Source organism: Macaca mulatta, chromosome 3 (assembly GCF_049350105.2).
Source record: "Macaca mulatta isolate MMU2019108-1 chromosome 3, T2T-MMU8v2.0, whole genome shotgun sequence".
NCBI classification, from domain to species: Eukaryota; Metazoa; Chordata; class Mammalia; order Primates; family Cercopithecidae; genus Macaca; species Macaca mulatta.
In genome coordinates this window covers 15,667,990-15,684,900 of record NC_133408.1, presented here as the reverse complement: position 1 = coordinate 15,684,900, position 16,911 = coordinate 15,667,990, and the positions used below count along the sequence as shown (strand labels likewise).

At 42.5% G+C, this 16,911-nt stretch overlaps 2 protein-coding genes and 1 non-coding gene across 15 annotated transcripts in view; 2 read left to right on the top strand and 1 right to left on the bottom strand.

Annotated features, from left to right (window-relative positions):
* The first annotated feature begins 269 nt into the window (after positions 1-269).
* SOD1 (superoxide dismutase 1) lies at positions 270-9,038 on the top strand. Its single transcript, NM_001032804.1, has 5 exons — positions 270-341; positions 4,268-4,364; positions 6,929-6,998; positions 7,738-7,855; positions 8,931-9,038. The coding sequence occupies exons 1-5, from the start codon at positions 270-272 to the stop codon at positions 9,036-9,038; spliced, it is 465 nt and encodes a 154-aa protein (NP_001027976.1).
* Positions 4,782-4,959, top strand: LOC114677294 (small nucleolar RNA SNORA81). Its single transcript, XR_003728572.1, has one exon. It is a non-coding gene; the product is annotated as a small nucleolar RNA SNORA81 (small nucleolar RNA).
* A 2,364-nt stretch (positions 9,039-11,402) lies between the features above and the next one.
* The window catches only part of SCAF4 (SR-related CTD associated factor 4), a 61,292-nt gene continuing 55,783 nt past the window's right edge, over positions 11,403-16,911 (bottom strand). For all 13 annotated transcript variants that reach the window (XM_015133035.3, XM_015133037.3, XM_015133036.3 and 10 more), the window contains one exon: positions 11,403-12,746. In XM_015133035.3, coding sequence (XP_014988521.3) covers positions 11,767-12,746 — 980 coding nt within the window. In that variant the 3' untranslated portion in view covers positions 11,403-11,766. The remainder of the gene's footprint in view (positions 12,747-16,911) is intronic.

The window sequence follows — 16,911 nt, the reverse complement described above, 5'->3', positions numbered from 1 at the left end:
GCTGCGGGGCGGGGGGAAGTCTGAGGCGCACGCGGCCCCTTGGCCCCGCCCCCAGTCATTTCCTGCCACTCGCGTCCCGAGGCTGCCGCAGGGGGCGGGCTGAGCGCGTGCGCTGTGACTGGTTTGGGGCCAGAGTGGGCGGGGCGCGGAGGTCCGGCCTATAAAGTAGTCGCGGCGCCGTGGTACCGCTTTGCGGCGTAGTCTCCTGCAGCGTTTGCGGTCAGTCTCGCAATATTCGGAAGCAGGACCGCGGCGTGGCCTAGCAAGTCATGGCGATGAAGGCCGTGTGCGTGTTGAAGGGCGACAGCCCAGTGCAGGGCACCATCAATTTCGAGCAGAAGGCAAGGGCCGGGGCGGAGGCTTGTTTGCGAGGCCGCTCCCGCCCGCTCGTCGCCCCGAGCACCTGTGCTAGGAGCGGGTGGCCAGCCAGGCCTCGGGACCGCCCTGGTCCCGCGCCCGGCCTCGGCCCGTGCCGCCCGGTCGGTGCCTTTGCCCCCAGCGGTGCGGTGCCGGCTAAGTGCTGAGTCATCGGGCGGGCCCGGGTGCGGGGTGTGGGACCGAGGCCGCCGCGGGGCTGGGCCTGCGCGTGGCGGGAGCGCGGGGAGGGATTGCCGCGGGGGCGGGCGTGGGCGTGCTGCCCTCCGGGGTCCGTGGGCGGCCGCCGCGGGCTCTGTCGTGGTGCTTGGAGCAGCTGTGCTCCTCCCTTGCTTGGCTGTGTTCTCGTTCCTGAGGGTCCCGCGGACACCGAGTGGCGCAGTGACAGGCCCGGCCCGGGGTGGCGACTGCGCCTGGGCCCGGCTGGTGTCTTAGCATCCCTCTCCGCGTTCCGGCTTCAGCGCTCTGGGTCAGGGAGTCTCCGCTTTTGTACAGCTCTAAGGCTAAGTATGGTTTTTATATTTTTAAAAGGCTTTGGTAAACAAAAATACGCAACAGAGACCGTTTGTGTGACACTTTGCAGGAGTTTGTTGGCCTCTGTTCTAGGTCATGGTTGGGCTGCAAGGGCAGAGAAGGTAGCCTTGGATAGAGGTCCTTTTCCTCCTCCTAAGCTCCGAGAGCCAGAGTTTTAACTGACCGTTTTGGGGACTTTCGAGGGCAATGATTCTTAACTTTGGGTGCACAATTAGCTTATTTGAAGATCTTACTAAAAATACACCAGAGCCCAACCTCAGACCAATTACATCAAAACCTGTCCCAGCGCAGGTGATTATTGCTGTTTTTTAAGTTTCCAAATGTGATTTTGATGTGCACCTACGATTGAGGACTGTTGTTTGAGGACAGTGGGTGCGGTTTGGGATTTGGAAATTGGGAAGACCTGAAGTTTCCATTACACGGAATTGGTACTTAGTAACTCTTGTCGGAGCATTTCTTAAGCCACATTTTCTGTGAAGTGGCTTTAAAATTGCTCTGCCAGTAGGCAGGTTGCTAAGATGGTCAGAGACAAACTTCTGAACGACTCTTGTAAAATGTAGTACAGAAATATTTTCATAACTATTATCAGTAAAATTGCAAAACGTCTTGCAAGGAAGGTGCTTGTGATAACACTGTCCCCAGAGCCTTAGTGAAGTTACCAACTGGTGGAAAATTGTCTGGTACTCGGCTTAAAAGTCATGAGAGAATATTTATCATATGAATGAGATTCAGTCTTTAAAGGGGTTTACAGAAAGGTGAGAGGACAGGAACAGTTAGTCTGTGCAAGTGTCTGAAATGTGTATGAGGGAGATACGAGTTTAGCTTTTTTCTTTAATACGTCTCCAGATTTTCTGGAAAAGGTTCTTTGGCATTTGACTCCATTTTGCTATTTCATTTGTCAGACTTCGTTTTGTCCCTCTTTACTTATTCCCACATAATTCACTAGTACTAGTGCTGTGTTTTGTTTCTGAGACCGAGTCTTGCTCTCTTGCCCAGGCTGGAGTGCAGTGGCGCGATCTCGGCTCACTGCAACCTCCGCTTCCTGGGTTCAAGCAATTCTCCTGCCTCAGGCTCCCGGGTAGCTGGGATTACAGGCGCGTGCCACCACGCCCAGCTAATTTTTTGTATTTTAGTAGGGACCGGGTTTCACCATGTTGGCCAGGATGGTCACGATCTCTTGACCTGGTGATCCACCCGCCTCGGCTTCCCAGAGTGGTGGGATTACAGGCGTGAGCCACCGCGCCCGGCCACCAGTACTAGTCTTAAGACGCCTCTGTGGAATTCCTTCTCCCTGGCCTTTGAGAGTCCATGCATGAACCCAGGTTTCTGTCATTTTCCACCTTCCCTGAGCAGCGAGCATAGTTCCTTCTTTTAAGCGCCTGACTTCGTTTTGGTTGGTGCCCCTTGTACCTGAGAAAGAGCCTTGGATAGTGGAGCATTCCAGCTTTCCAGATATGCAGAGATAATAAATTGGCTATAAACTACCTGGCGTGGCCTATTCCGTGTTTAAAATCTTAGACTCGTGGCTAGTTTTTACAAATCAGAATCTTTCACCTAATAGTCCAGTTTTCCTAGCTTCTCTTGAAGAATTGTTGGAGATCTCTTCATACTGAGCCTTCATTAGCCCAGGACAGTACTGCTGGAGCTTTCCAGGCCTGTGTTACTCACTTGAGTTCACAGCCTGGTCCCTGTAGGGTTGTACCTAAGCACAGCTACTTACATGTTCCCAATGTATTACCCGTTAAATGGAGGTTTGAAAGAACCTCCTCTTTTTGGCCCTGTGCTCTTGATAACACAGCATATTTGAGGGACAACTTTCACATTTGAGTTTTTCCAAAATTAGAGGTTGTAGAAGAGTCACAGTGTCTATTCTGAAAAAGAAAAGAATTTTTTAAAGGCCGCAATTGCCAGAATCCTTCGTTTGAGCAGTGGTATTTTCCAGTGGAAAGTCATGTCTTAAGGGTTAATGCCCCTTAACTGTTGTCCCTCTTTGAAAACCAAGCTAAAAACAAGAGACACAAACATGTATGACGGTGTGGTGTGGATGCTGTGTTTATTTTAGTCCTGAGATCTACTCGTAACGTCCTTGATTTCTGTATGTAGCCACGGAGCACCATTACCTGTCACCATTGCCTGAATGGCGATACTGCTTGCTTTCTTTTTGGTAGAGTGGAAAGGTTATCTAGGTTTCAGTGCTTGAAAAGATTTCAGAAAACAGTAGTACCTCTGGTTAGACTAGAATCAGTCCTCTCCTGAGGGCAGTGAAATAGGATATTTTCTGACTGCTAATTAAAAATACCTATGATAGCCGGACGTGGTGGCTCACGCCTGTAATCCCAGCAGTTTGGGAGGCGGAAGGGGCGGATCACGAGGTCATGAGATCGAGACCATCCTGGCTAACACGGTGAAACCCCGTCTCTGCTAAAAATACAAAAAATTAACTGGGCTTGGTGGTGGTTGGCGCTTGTAGTCCCAGCTACTCAGGAGGCTGAGGGAGGAGAATGGCATGAACCTGGGAGGCGGAGCTTGCGGTGAGCCGAGATCATGCCACTGCTCTTCAGCCTGGGCGACAGAGCTAGACTCCATCTCAAAAAAAAAAAAAAAACAAAAAAACTTTGATGGAAACTTAAAAACACACACTGAGTGGGGAGTGGAGAGCAGGGGTCCTAGGGTAGCCTGTTGGACGTCTCCAGGGTGCCTTTTTCTTTGTTTTAAAGTGTGTATGCTGTATGGAAGAGTGTCTATATGGAGAAGCAGCAAGGGGCTAAAGAGCATATGATGAGACATACACCTTTTGGGTTAAAAAGGCTGAGGCAGGAGAATGGCGTGAACCCGGGAGGTGGAGCTTGCAGTGAGCCGAGATCGCGCCACTGCCCTCCAGCCTGGGTGACAGAGCGAGACTCTGTCTCAAAACAAACCAAAAAGGTTTACGTGTACATGTATATTCAACATGTACAAATATGACCTATTCAAGTGTCTACTAAATAGGTACTTATATTACATATTTACTGTAATAGTCAAACCCTATGAAGTATCTAACTCTGATGTGTAGGTACTCACTTTGCTTACCACTCTATTTGGTGCTTTTTATGTTTAATCACGAAGCCTGGCCACAGGGCGCTTGTGCATTGAGTGTGGGAACAAGATTACCATCTCCCTTTTGAGGACACAGGCCTAGAGCAGTTAAGCAGCTTGCTGGAGGTTCCCTGGCTAGAAAGTGGTCGGCCTGGGATTTGGACACAGATTTTTCCACTCCCGAGTCTGGCTTCTTTTTACTTTACTGTGAGGGGTAAAGGTAAATCAGCTGTTTTCTTTGTTCAGAAACTCTCTCCAACTTTGCACTTTTCTTTGATTAAAGGAAAGTAATGGACCAGTGAAGGTGTGGGGAAGCATTACAGGATTGACTGAAGGCCTGCATGGATTCCATGTTCATCAGTTTGGAGATAATACACAAGGTGGGTGTTGTGCTGTGCTGGTGACCCATACTTGTTCAACCTAGTTAGATAAACAGTAGAGTAGCCCCTAAATGTTAAAACTCCTCAACTTGGTTTTGTTTTTGAGACAGGGTCTTGCTCTGTCACCCAGGCTGGAGTGCAGTGGTGCTGTGCGATCATGGCTCACCTTAGCCTCGACCTCCCAGGCTCCAGTTATCCTCATGCCTTGGCCTGTAGCTGGGACTACAGGCATACGCCACCACACCTGGCTACTTTCTGTATTTTTTTCTAGCCGTGGGGTTTCATGTTGTCCAGGCTAGTCTTGAACTGCTGGGCTCAAGTGGTTTATCCTCCTGCACCTCCCAAAGTGCTGGGATTACAGGTGTGAGCCACTGTGCCTGGCAAAACCCTCAACTTTTCTTTTAAAAAAAGAGGTCAACTTTATTGTATAAACACTGTGCTAAAATGGCAGAAACTAGGACCATATCTTGGTTTTTGTAATAATGCCAGCAGAGTATACACAAGAAGAAAAGTAACTGCACTAGATTGTGAAGACTGGGGTGGACCTGCTTCTTAATGCCCAGTGCCCTTTGTCTTAAGATTTGGTGTAGTATATCTTTAGAAACCAAAAAAAAAAAAAAAGTGAAGTTAAAATAACTTTGAAGATCAACCTTAAGATTAGCCACAAAACTGGTTTTTGTCACCTAGGTGTGGAAAAGAAAGGGAAAGAGTTGATGTTTTTTGTCTTATGGCATCATTGTAGAAGAGGATTTTTTTTTTTTTTTTGGAGACAAGTCTTACTCTGTCGCCCAGGCTGGAGCGCAGTGGCGCCATCTTGGCTCGCTGCAAGCTGTGCCTCCTGGGTTCACGCCATTCTCTTGCCTCAGCCTCCTGAGTAGCTGGGACTACAGGCGCCGCCACCACGCCTGGTTAATTTTTTTGTTTTTTTAGTAGAGATGGGGTTTCACTGTGTTAGCCAAGATGGTCTTGATCTCCTGACCTCGTGATCCACCCATCTCGGCCTCCCAAAGTGCTGGGATTACAGGCATGAGCCACTGTGCCCAGCCAGAAGAAAGTGTTTTTTAAAGAAGGCAATAGGAAATAACTTGGGTTCTTAACTTTTGTAATGATCCCAGGTGTTTGAGCTGGGGGTTGAGGGTGGGTGCCTCAAGCGAAGGGGCTGCATTCGTTTGCATAATGTCATGTAAGAGTAGCTCCACACTGCAAACACAGGCTCCTTAGTGGGACAAAAGTAGGATACAACCTGGAGATGGAATGCAGAGGATCACTGGTACTTTGGAATATGCTTAAAAAATTTTTTTAGTATTTTTAAAAAATCAGGCAGCCCCTGAACCTGAGTAGGTTCAGAGAAACTGCCAAGTTTTATATTCTTAATTTGGGATTGGAAGCAAGTTAACAAAAGTTTATGAGTTAAATTGCATTTAGTGGTCTTTTGCCATATTTGAGTTATCTGAATTTTTTGTTTATAGGTTTCTTCTTAAATTAACTTCATTCATCTTGCTAATTTAGTTTCAAATAGTGATTTGTAGTGATCAGATTTGATCCATTTCTGTAATTGCTGAAATTCCCCAAGTTGCTTTTTGGCTTCCCGCCTCTGGTTTGGGAGGTGATTGCGCTGCTGCTTCCTGTAACTTGCCTGCCTTTCTCCCCGTGTGGGACTCCTGGGGGTGAGAGGACTTGTTACGAAGGCAGCCGTGTTACGAAAGGGCCTCCTGTGCCGTCGAGGTTGTGCTCTGTGAATGTCATCCCCTGGCCCACAGGAGCACCTTCTACACAGGGTACAGTCGGAATGCCGCCCCCTGGAGTTGTGTAAGGCAGCAGCCTTGGCCCTTGCACATAAGATGCTGTTGAATATTCTGCCTGCACCAAGTAAAGGGCACAGGTAGAACTGCTTGGCAGTATGTTGCTGGGGAGATGAGTTTTTTGTAGTTAAAGTGTACTACATTCTTACAAATTTGGATCTTAACCATGGGATTTTAATGATAGAAAAACTGTTGAAGATGAGTCTGGTCCCTTATTGTACAGTGAAGCAGCAGAAGCCCCGAGGAAGGGTGTTGACTTTACGAGTGTCAGATAGTAGTTAGAACTTGCTTTTTTTTTTGAGACGCAGCCTTGCTCTGTTGCCTAGGCTGGAGTACAGTGGTGCAATCTCAGCTTACTGCAATCTCTGCCTCCCAGGTTCAAGCGATTCTCCTGCCTCTGCCTATCAGGTAGCTGGGACTACACGTGCACACCACCATGCCTAGCTAATTTTTGTATTTTTCAGTAGAGACAGGGTTTCGCCATGTTGGCCAGGCTGGTCTCAAACTCCTGACCTCAGATGATTCACCCACCTCAGCTTCCCAAAGTGCTGGGATTCCAGGTGTTAGCCAACATGCCCGGCCATAGACTTGTTTCTGTTCCCTTCTCACCATGCCTGTACCAAGGTGTTGCTTATCCCAGAAGTTGTGATGCAGGTCCCTGCTCTCTCCATGGGAAGTTTTAGCAATGTTTCTTTTTAGAATGTATTTGGGAACTTTAATTCATAATTTAGCTTTTTTTTTTTTTCTTTTTCTTGTAAATAGGCTGTACCAGTGCAGGTCCTCACTTTAATCCTCTATCCAGACAACACGGTGGGCCAAAGGATGAAGAGAGGTAACAAGATGCTTAACTCTTGTAATAATGGCGATAGCTTTCTGGAGTTCATATGGTATACTACTTGTAAATATGTGCTAAGATAATTCCGTGTTCTCCCCCACCTTTGTTTTTGAACTTGCTGACTCATCTAAACCCCTGCTCCCAAATGCTGGAATGCTTTTACTTCCTGGGCTTAAAGGAATTGACAAATGGGGACACTTAAAACGATTTGGTTTTGTAGCATTTATTGAATATAGAACTAATACAGGTGCCAAAGGGGAACTTATACAGGAAATGTCATGAGTAACAGTACTGTCAACCACTAGCAGAATCAATCATCGTGAAACATAGGAAGCGTCTGTAGATAAAAAAAAAATTGATATTGAAAACTAGTCGAGACTCCATTTGTATGTGTATGTTTTCTGAAAGCCTTTCAGGAAAATACTAAATCTAAGGACAAGATTTTTATATCAGAGGCCTCGGGACATAGCTTTGTTAGCTATGCCAATAATTAACAGGCATAACTCAGTAACTGAGAGTCTACCCTTTGGTACTTCTGAAATGAGGTGCACCCCCATCTTTCTTCCCAGAGCATGAGTTTGTAGACTTGAAGCCTTGTTTGAAGAGCTGTGTTTAGAATGCCCAGCTACTTGTTTGCAAATTTGTGTTTGCTCAGTCAAGTTTTAATTTAGCTCATGAACTACCTTGATGTTCAGTGGAGTCAGCCCTAATCCATCTGATGCTTTTCCATTATTAGGCATGTTGGAGACCTGGGCAATGTGACTGCTGGCAAAGATGGTGTGGCCAAGGTGTCTTTCGAAGATTCTGTGATCTCGCTCTCAGGAGACCATTCCATCATTGGCCGCACATTGGTGGTGAGTTTTCATAAAAGGATCTACATAAAACTTCGTCTAACATACAGTCATGTATCTCTTCACTTTATGATTGTTAGTCGTGGTTTCTAAAGATCCAGATAAATTATACTTGCAGTTCAAATTAGGAAAAGCAATTTTATTGGACAATTATGGTGAAAATCAATTATTTTATCTGGGTCAGTCAAGAACACTGTTCTGCTAAGATGCAGTAGAAAGCAGGTTACATTTGACCATATTAGATCTGAGTTTGGAAAACAGAGTAGTCTTTAGTTTTAAAATGGCCAGATTTTCTTGCCAGGATTGGGTTTCTCACTTGTGAAACAGAACATTTTGTTAAGTTTAAAACCTGGGATGGACTTCAGTATTCATGTTCATCCAGGACTGCAGGTTATCATGACTTGTTTAACTTGTGGGAAGCTGTTGCCCCAAGTTATTCTGGGGAATGCATCTGGTTCATGCAAAACACCAGGTAGACTGGCTCTCTTTTACCTCCCTTTGAGGGCATTAACATTCATTAGTCACTTCCACTCAGTTAACCCTTTTATTTTTAAGGTTTTCTTGAGCCATAGTTGTAAAGCAGAAAAATTGTTTACAAAGGTTTGTTGAACAAAATTCAAAATACTGTTGCTAAAGTATTAAGGTTTTTTAGGATTATGTCTTATTTATAGGCCTGTCATTCATTTGGTATGAAATTTTGAGCGTTACTCACTTTCACTTTCCTTTTTTTCCAAAGCAATTAAATTGCCAAAGAGTGACTGCTGAACTACAGTTACTGTAACTTATCATGGAGGACTAAGGGTAGTGTGTGGTGGTCTACAACATAGTTATTTGGGTTTTTAGTATTTCATTTAGAGATAGCAACACTTACCTAATGTTTAAAGGTAATGTCTTTGCAACACCAAGAAAAAGCTTTGAATAGTAGTTTTTACTTTTAAACTACTAAGTATTAGTATATCTACTAGGATTAATGTTATTTTTCTAATATTATGAGGTTCTTAAACATCTTTTGGGTATTGTTGGGAGGAGGTAGTGATTACTTGACAGCCCAAAGTTATCTTCTTACAATTTTTTACAGGTCCATGAAAAAGCAGATGACTTGGGCAAAGGTGGAAATGAAGAAAGTAAAAAGACAGGAAACGCTGGAGGTCGTCTGGCTTGTGGTGTAATTGGGATCGCCCAATAAACATTCCCTTGGATGTAGTCTGAGGCCCATTAACTCATCTGTTATCCTGCTAGCTGTAGAAATGTATCTTGATAAACATTAAACACTGTAATCTTAAGAGTGTAATTGTGTGACGTTTGCTTAGTACCTGTAATGAGAAACTGGTTGATGATCACTTGGAAGATTTGTATAGTTTTATAAAACTCAATTAAAATGTCTGTTTCAATGACCTGTATTTTGCCAGACTTAATCACAGATGGGTATTAAACTTGTCAGAATTTCTTCAATTCTCATTCAAGCCTGTGAATAAAAACCCTGTATGGCACTCATTTTGAGTCTATTAAAAGAATCCAAGTTCAAACTAAATTAGCTCTGATACTTATTTATATAAACAGCTTCAGTGGAACAGATTTAGTAATGCTAACAGTGATAGCATTTTACTTTGAAAGTGTTTTGAGATCATCAAAATGCATACTTTTAAAACAGCAGGTCTTTTAGCTAATACGAACACAACTCTGCTTAGACAACAGGCTGTCCTTTGAAAGCTTTAGGGAAATGTTCTTGCTTAGTCATTTTAGCATTTTGATTCATAAAGTACCTCATTTTAAAAAGATGTTATCGTGTAAGAGAGCCATTTGATAACTTAGTGAGTTTAAAAGGCAAGTTACAGCCTCAGCTAGCTAATAAGATTATCTACCTGCCAGAATGGCACAAATTGTACATTCAAGGGTGGACGTTGGCACAACCTACTTAACAGATTAGCCCTTTAAAGAAATCTATAGCATTGGAAGATAGAACCAAGGAAATGTTTGACTGTGGGTTCTGGCTGTTTATTAATTTACACACCGAATTAGTGAAATGAGTCACTTTCAATGTATTTACGTACCTGAGAGAGAGTGCTTTTAAATGTTATTGACTATTCAATTGGAAATTGTAAATTGTAGAATATTTCTGATAAACCATGAATAAGTGACAATCTGTTCATAAATACGTACTTTATCAAATGTAGGAGAGGAAAAGCTAAATTGGGAAGACAAATCTGTAGTGTTTCCAAAGTTTTAAAATTATGTTAAAGAACAATATGCTTACAGTAAGTGGTTAAAACCACCATTCTTTAAATCTCGGTAATGTTTAAAAAACACTATTTAACCCATTTCCCTGATGTAGTTTGTTGCCTATGTGGAATTAGAGACTCACGCCTTTCAAACTTCAAATATAATCATGCTACCAGTTAGGAGTAGTCATTTCATGTGCATATAGGATGCTCTTAAGTTGGAAATACAGGCTGTAAGTCCTTCAAGTCTGGATGTTGAGTAATCACGTTTTCTTCCAGAAGCCATTTGTTAGGACTTTTTTTTGGGCCAGTGTAAAATTAAGGACAAGTTTTATAATTTAAATTTACAGATACAACAATTTTCTCTCATTTTCTAAAGGCAGGAATATAAGGACATTGCCCTAGATATATTCTCCCCATCAAACCAAAGGCCTTGCTGCTGAGTATTATTTAAAAACCAGAGTAATAAAGCAGCTTTGCCTGAGGATGACGGCAAAGACAAAGTTAACTGCTAAGCATACTGAAACCAAGAGTTTAAAAAAGTAATTCAAAACAACTTGAAGGCCATAAATATTTGGATAGTGTGACATCAGGTCTTGGCACTGGATTTCCTGCAATTTCAGATAAAGGCTTGACTTGGCTTTGGATGTCTTCATGTAATTCTTGGATAACCTACAACAATTTTTCCTAGTTAACCCACCAACTTTAAGCAAAAGAAAAAAAGTGTATGTGGGGGAAAAGTTCAGTTTACCTCTGCCCAGCAGGGGAATTAAAAAACTGGTAAAGAAAGGCAATAGGCAAGGCTTATATAAGGAAACAATAATAGGTTGCACTGAAGTCCTCAAACACAACAAAAAGCTTTTAGATTGCAAATGTTAACCTTGATTCTTTTACCCTTTTGAAGAATTCAGTGGGATGGTTGGAAAAAAAAAAACAACACACACACACATGCAACCTTCTAACGTAATACCCACGCAGTCAGATAATTTATAGTACAACATGTAACACTGGAATTAACTTTTCCCCCAGCAAAATCTTACAAATTAATTAGGGCAACATATACCACAAAGCCAATGGGGAAAAAAAAAAACCTCGATTGAATTGCAAACACAGCTTTTCAATTGACATTAAAACAACTAACCTTTACCTTATGACTGAAACACTAAAATTCAAAAGTATTACATATGAAAGTGAGAATAACTACATAAAATGTCTATTTTCATCAAATAAGTCTAATTTAGACTCCAATACAGTATTAACAGCTCAAACTTTGATGGTGAACAATCCTTTTCCACCTTAATGCAGTGTAGGAAGAATAGCACACATTAAAGTTTGTTACGAAAATAGAGTTTATTAAAAACATCCCTATTGTTTTGAGGAGCTTTCACCGTTACCTTGTCTTAAATTAAAAAAAAAAAAAAATAGAGAGCACTTCTAATTACGATTTGTAAACTTTTTAAAGTCAAAACTTTTAAAAAGTTACAGCAAAAAGGGTAATATTTATTCATATTTTCAGTATTTTTTGTTATTTTGTGGCTATTTTTAAATAGAAGGGAAGCAATCAAATTGCTTACAGTTCCCCACCAGCTGGCGCGGGGCTGCAGTACAGCGGGAGCGGATATAATACAGCATCTGTACACCTCAAGCTCTACACTCCAGAAGTGTCACTGTCACATTTTCACAAATTCCAGTCTCTTAACGAGGAGCCTCTGCTGCTGAGCCAGAATCCTTTTCGGGTTCAACGGATGAGGTAGCCTCAGCAGGTAACTCTTCAGAAGGCTTTAGGACTGCAGCCTCAGACTCCCCCTTCTCAAGTTCTGAAGCAGTGTCTACATTTCCCACTTGGCTAATGGGAGGTTCAACGGTTTTGTTACCACCTGCCCTGTCTGTCACCTCCGGCTTTTCCTTTCCTCGTGCTTCTTCCTTCTCTCTACGAGACTCTCTATCTCTAGAATCTCTCTCTCTGTCTCGATGCCCACTAGAGCGTCTATTTCTCTCTTCCAAGTCTCTGTGCCTGTCCCGGTCAGGGCTCCTCCTTCCCCACTCTCTCCTGTCACGGTTACTATTATCTCTATCATCATTACGGTTCCCATACCGTTCCCGGTCATTTTCCACCCTATTTCCGAAAGATCTTCTTCCAAACCTTTCTTGGTCTCTACCTGAATTGAACTGCTGTCTGTTATCATTTCTAAACTGCTGTGGCTGCTGCTGTGTTGGTGGAGGCTGTTGTGATGGTGGCGGCTGCTGCTGCTGCTGCTGCTGCTGCTGCTGCTGTTGCTGTTGCTGGGGTGGCTGCGGCTGCGGCTGCTGCTGCTGCTGCTGTTGCTGTTGCGGCGGCTGTTGCCTTCCGTCTCTGTCTTCAGGACCCCCTGGGCCTGGCCCTGGGCCCCCGAGCCCTGGCATTCCACCAGGCCTAACGAACGGGCCATGTGGTGGGAAGGGACCTTTCATTCCATGAGGTGGGGGCATCGCAAAGCCCCCTGGTCCTGGCGGCGGGCCTCTGTGCATCATGTGCGGTGGCATGGGACGGGGCGGCATCAAAGGGAACCGCTGTAAGTGAGGTGGGGGCATTCCCGGAGGGCGCTGGAGTGGGATGAGACCGGGCCGGGCGCCAAGAAGACCAGTAGATGGTGCCTGAAGTCCAATTACAGGACCAGGGGCAACTCCTTGAGTGCCTAAAAGACGACAAAAATAAAAACGTCAACACCACAGAAGATGGCACTCCAGTTTCAGCTGTGTTCTGTGGAGCTTAAAGCAAAATCAAATTCAACCCACAATCTTCAAATTTCATACTGTGGGCCAGTCTACCCGTCACAAACCCAGTGTGAGGCCTAGTAACAACCTAAGGCAAGCAACTGCAAAGAGATTTTTAAAGTATCGAATACAGGTAAGGGCCAGAATAAACTGGAAAATAAAATAGTAATGGTAATACCAATTTCCAAAGCCTATGTCAGAATCTCCTGTAGCTTTCATCAGAAGCTGTTTCCAACTCCAAATACATTTCAGAAACACAATGTGCTAAGTCCTCATGAGATGAACATTCACCATCAGTAACTATTCAAGCTAACTAAGCAGACGGCAGGGGCACACAGAAAACTTACACCCTAGGTCTTCTTACTACTAGAAAAAAATGAGGTCACTGACCTAGAAAACCCAGTAAAGAGGAAGATCTCTTTGATTCCATGCTACACTTAGTCCATATTATTAAAATGCCTCATGCAGTTACTATGCACTGTGCATCAATTAAACACTAATGTCTACAAAACAAAGATCCATACGCAAATGTGAAGTTTATTGTCACAGTTCCTTTTTCAAGGCACAGCACAGTATCTAACTTGCGAGGTCATCATGACCTGAATAATGCTCAATGTTCAGCTATTCGCCTTCTATTCATTCTTTCTTTTCATTCTTCCAAAGGTGGCAAGTCTGGTAAGGTTGGTGCTGCTGAAATAACAGTGACTTCGTGGGTTTTATTTTCCCATCTACATGAGGGTTTGCTCATACTGATATAAGAGTCACATAAGTTCAAAAACCTATCTTTTTCTGCTTGGGGTTTACCACTTAGGTAACAAAAGCACTGGAATCTCTCAATTTATTCCTTTGCAAATATAAATATTACAAGACAAATACCATAATACTATGACTGAAAGGAGTTATTCTGATAATGGAAAATGTTCCAGATACTGTTAAGAATATGCTGTTTACCCATGTGCTGCAGAAAGGTCTTTGGGCAAGTTATGGCAATGGTAAGAAAAATACTTGGGTGACACTGACAGAAAAATGACCAATACTTTAGTACTAGTTTCTTTCTTTCTTCCCCAACATCATGTTATTTAGGTTTACAATTTGAATAAACTTCTTCCGACCTACTTCAGCAAATTTAGCAAAAGTCCTGTTTCTAGATTTTATGTACTAATAATTATATCATGCTAAACAAGAACATCTACTTTAGTTTTTGCTACCCACAACGTGTTGTCCAATAGTACTTGTCACACTTTAGCACTAAAGTGGGCCTGAAAAGGTATGTAAACTAGTTTATAACTCTTTTTAACATAAAAACTCAACAGCTTTGGTATTTACATAAACAAAAATATCTTCTTCTAAATGCCTAAAGAGGAATATATTATGTTCGGTGAAATATAATCTCGGACATGTGCCTCAGCATTCTGGCTTATAAAATGGGCATAGTAATAATACCTGCCACTTGTTGAGATCAAATAGGATAAAACACTTAAGAGTGAGTTCAGTGTTTGGCTCCTGTAGCTGTGAGATTATTCTGCATATCTATTTAGAAAAGTAATAAATCCTAATACTAAACATTTGATTTTGCAAAAAATAAACACATTTTCCATTTCTGATAATTAAAATCTTAATCAACTCCTCCTGCTTCTTCAACACCTGCCATAAACTCAAGTACTTTAGTAACTGGATAAATACATTGAGCTTTCACGTCAGGTCTAAAGTTGGGAAATGCTGACTACCACAGCAAAAACGCCAGAAACTGTGAAATGGATGCGGTGATGACTCTTCACAGGCTCTTTAGACTCTTTGGGAAAATCCCAGACAATGAACATGTACAGGACACCAGCTACACCTTATCTCAGATAGAAATAAAACATTCTTCACATCATCTGGGAAATATTTACTGAGTATATACCATACCCTGGGGTAAGAGCAGCATACGTCCTTGCTTTCACTTTGTAAAGGAATAGTGTAGTTCCAACACCTGTGGAATTTAGTCCAAAACATAAAATGTATATGCCCAGGCACAGTCTTTTAATAGAGGGATCATTATACAGAAACACCTGAAACAAACAGAACTTTACTTTCCCATCACCTTTTATTAGGAAAGATGTGTTTTCCAGGACTAAAATGACCAAAGTTTACTGTTACAGAGGTCAGCGTAGCACATTCTGGTGCCTATCTATAGGTTCAAGTGGCTGTGCCAAATTTTAAAATAACACCAGAAAAACGGAAGAAACAGTTTCAAAGCATCTTATTATAACAAGAGAATTTAGTTGAGATGAGTCTTCAAAAGGAGAGTGATTCCTGAAGGGCAATGGGAAGGTCCTACTCGTCATTGCCCCATGACTTGGCGTCCTCAAGTATCTGACAGTGGCCAAAGGATGCAAAGCCATCTCAACTTACAGAGAGAAAATGGGCCCTGATGATAAAATACAAACCCCAGTCTGAAGGACCTCATCTCTTAGGTACTTTACAGCATTCATTTGAGGGTATAAATTAACAGGGTTAAAATTTACAGTAATCATAAACCTCATATAAAAGCACAATTTTTATAAAGAATTGCCTATTTGATATATGTGGATATTTGTGTGGGATCTGCTTAAAACATTATACACTCAAATCCCTTCCCTTCTTCGTAAATAAAGCTAAAAAGATGTGGCCAGCTGGGTTTCCTTTTAAACCTTTGAGAGCCAACTAAATTGACAGATTTCTGATAGAATATGCCCATAGCCCCAGATGGCCTTCAGACCACAAAAAACATTTTTTTTTATCTGTAGTTCCTTTTTTTCCCTTTTGCAGTGGACATGTAATGCTTTTATAATTAGGTATATTAAAAACACATTAGGTGGCAGAAGACTTTGGAAAGCATGCTAGCTAGGAACTCCTTATTAGGAAAGCTGGCATTAGGCATAAACCATCGGAGTATATTGTGAGTCACCTAGGTGAAAAGGGCATTCAAAGCAATTATTCATTTCATCTGGAAATACGATGTGCGGTATCACCGACAAGTTTTCTAAAGTTATAAATGTTTAAAAACCCAATTCATTCACATTATGTATTAAATATCTGAATTATCTATTAAGTCATTTAATAGTCCTTTTCTTCAAAAAAGGGACAAACTTTGGTAGAAACGGATAAATTTCAATTTCTGTAGGAGATGGCACAAGCTAGCATGGTGGTATAGAGGTGGGACTCATAAAGCTGGTGTGTGCATCTGAGTGGCAGTCATTGGGGGTGTCTGAATTGGATCTCAAAGGAAAAGAGACAAGGCTAGTGAGTTAAAGAAGGACATTACTATCAAGACATTACTAGCAGCTTTTGAAAAGGCATAGCAAGGTAAAGCAGTGGTGTGTGTGGTTCAGAGAACCACAACAAAATGACTTTTGATGAAAACTAAGAAGAAAGGAGAAAATACAGACGAGGTTTAAAAGAGGTAAGTCAGGGCAATTCAGAGGCCCTATGTGCCATAGAGGAACCTGGATTTCGACCTCTAGTGGTGCAGAAAACCAAGGAATTTTTAGCAGGGATAAATGATTCTATGATGGTTTTTGATAGATGCTTCTGGCAAGTAGTGTACAGGATAGCCAAGAGGGGAATGCCATTTCGGAGAATCCAGCAGTGACAGCGATAATGACAAGAGACTGAAGTGAAAGAGAGGTGCTAGAGATGGAGGACACAGAAGACATTTAGTGGACAGGAAGGATGGGGTGAAAGCGATGAAGGAACACAGCTCTCTGCCTTAACTGAGCGGATGCAGCTGTCAACGCAAGATCAGAAGAGTGATGGTGTTAACTCCCCTGGAATACAGGTGAAACAAAAAAGGGCTCAGACCTGGGAAACAATTTTTTTAATACAGCAAGGCGTTAGGGCAGACCAAACGAGTGTCAGCTCTAAGTGCCTGAATTCAAATTTGAGAAGTATAGAAAACACACTGGAATTTAACTAAAAATAACCAAGAATCTATAAATATTTCCTATGATGATCCAAAAAAGTTGTTTTACAATTTTAAAAGGGGGTGGGGAGACACCATTGCCATCTACAGCAAAGATGCCTGAAATGGTGTGAAATAAAGAACAAGTACATTAAAGGGCTATA

Coding starts and splice junctions, on each gene's coding strand:
- SOD1 (NM_001032804.1), top strand. CDS start 270: ATGGCGATGAAGGCCGTGTGCGTGTTGAAGGGCGACAGCCCAGTGCAG. Junction 342..4,267: donor CCATCAATTTCGAGCAGAAG/GCAAGGGCCGGG, acceptor CTTTGATTAAAG/GAAAGTAATGGACCAGTGAA. Junction 4,365..6,928: donor GTTTGGAGATAATACACAAG/GTGGGTGTTGTG, acceptor TCTTGTAAATAG/GCTGTACCAGTGCAGGTCCT.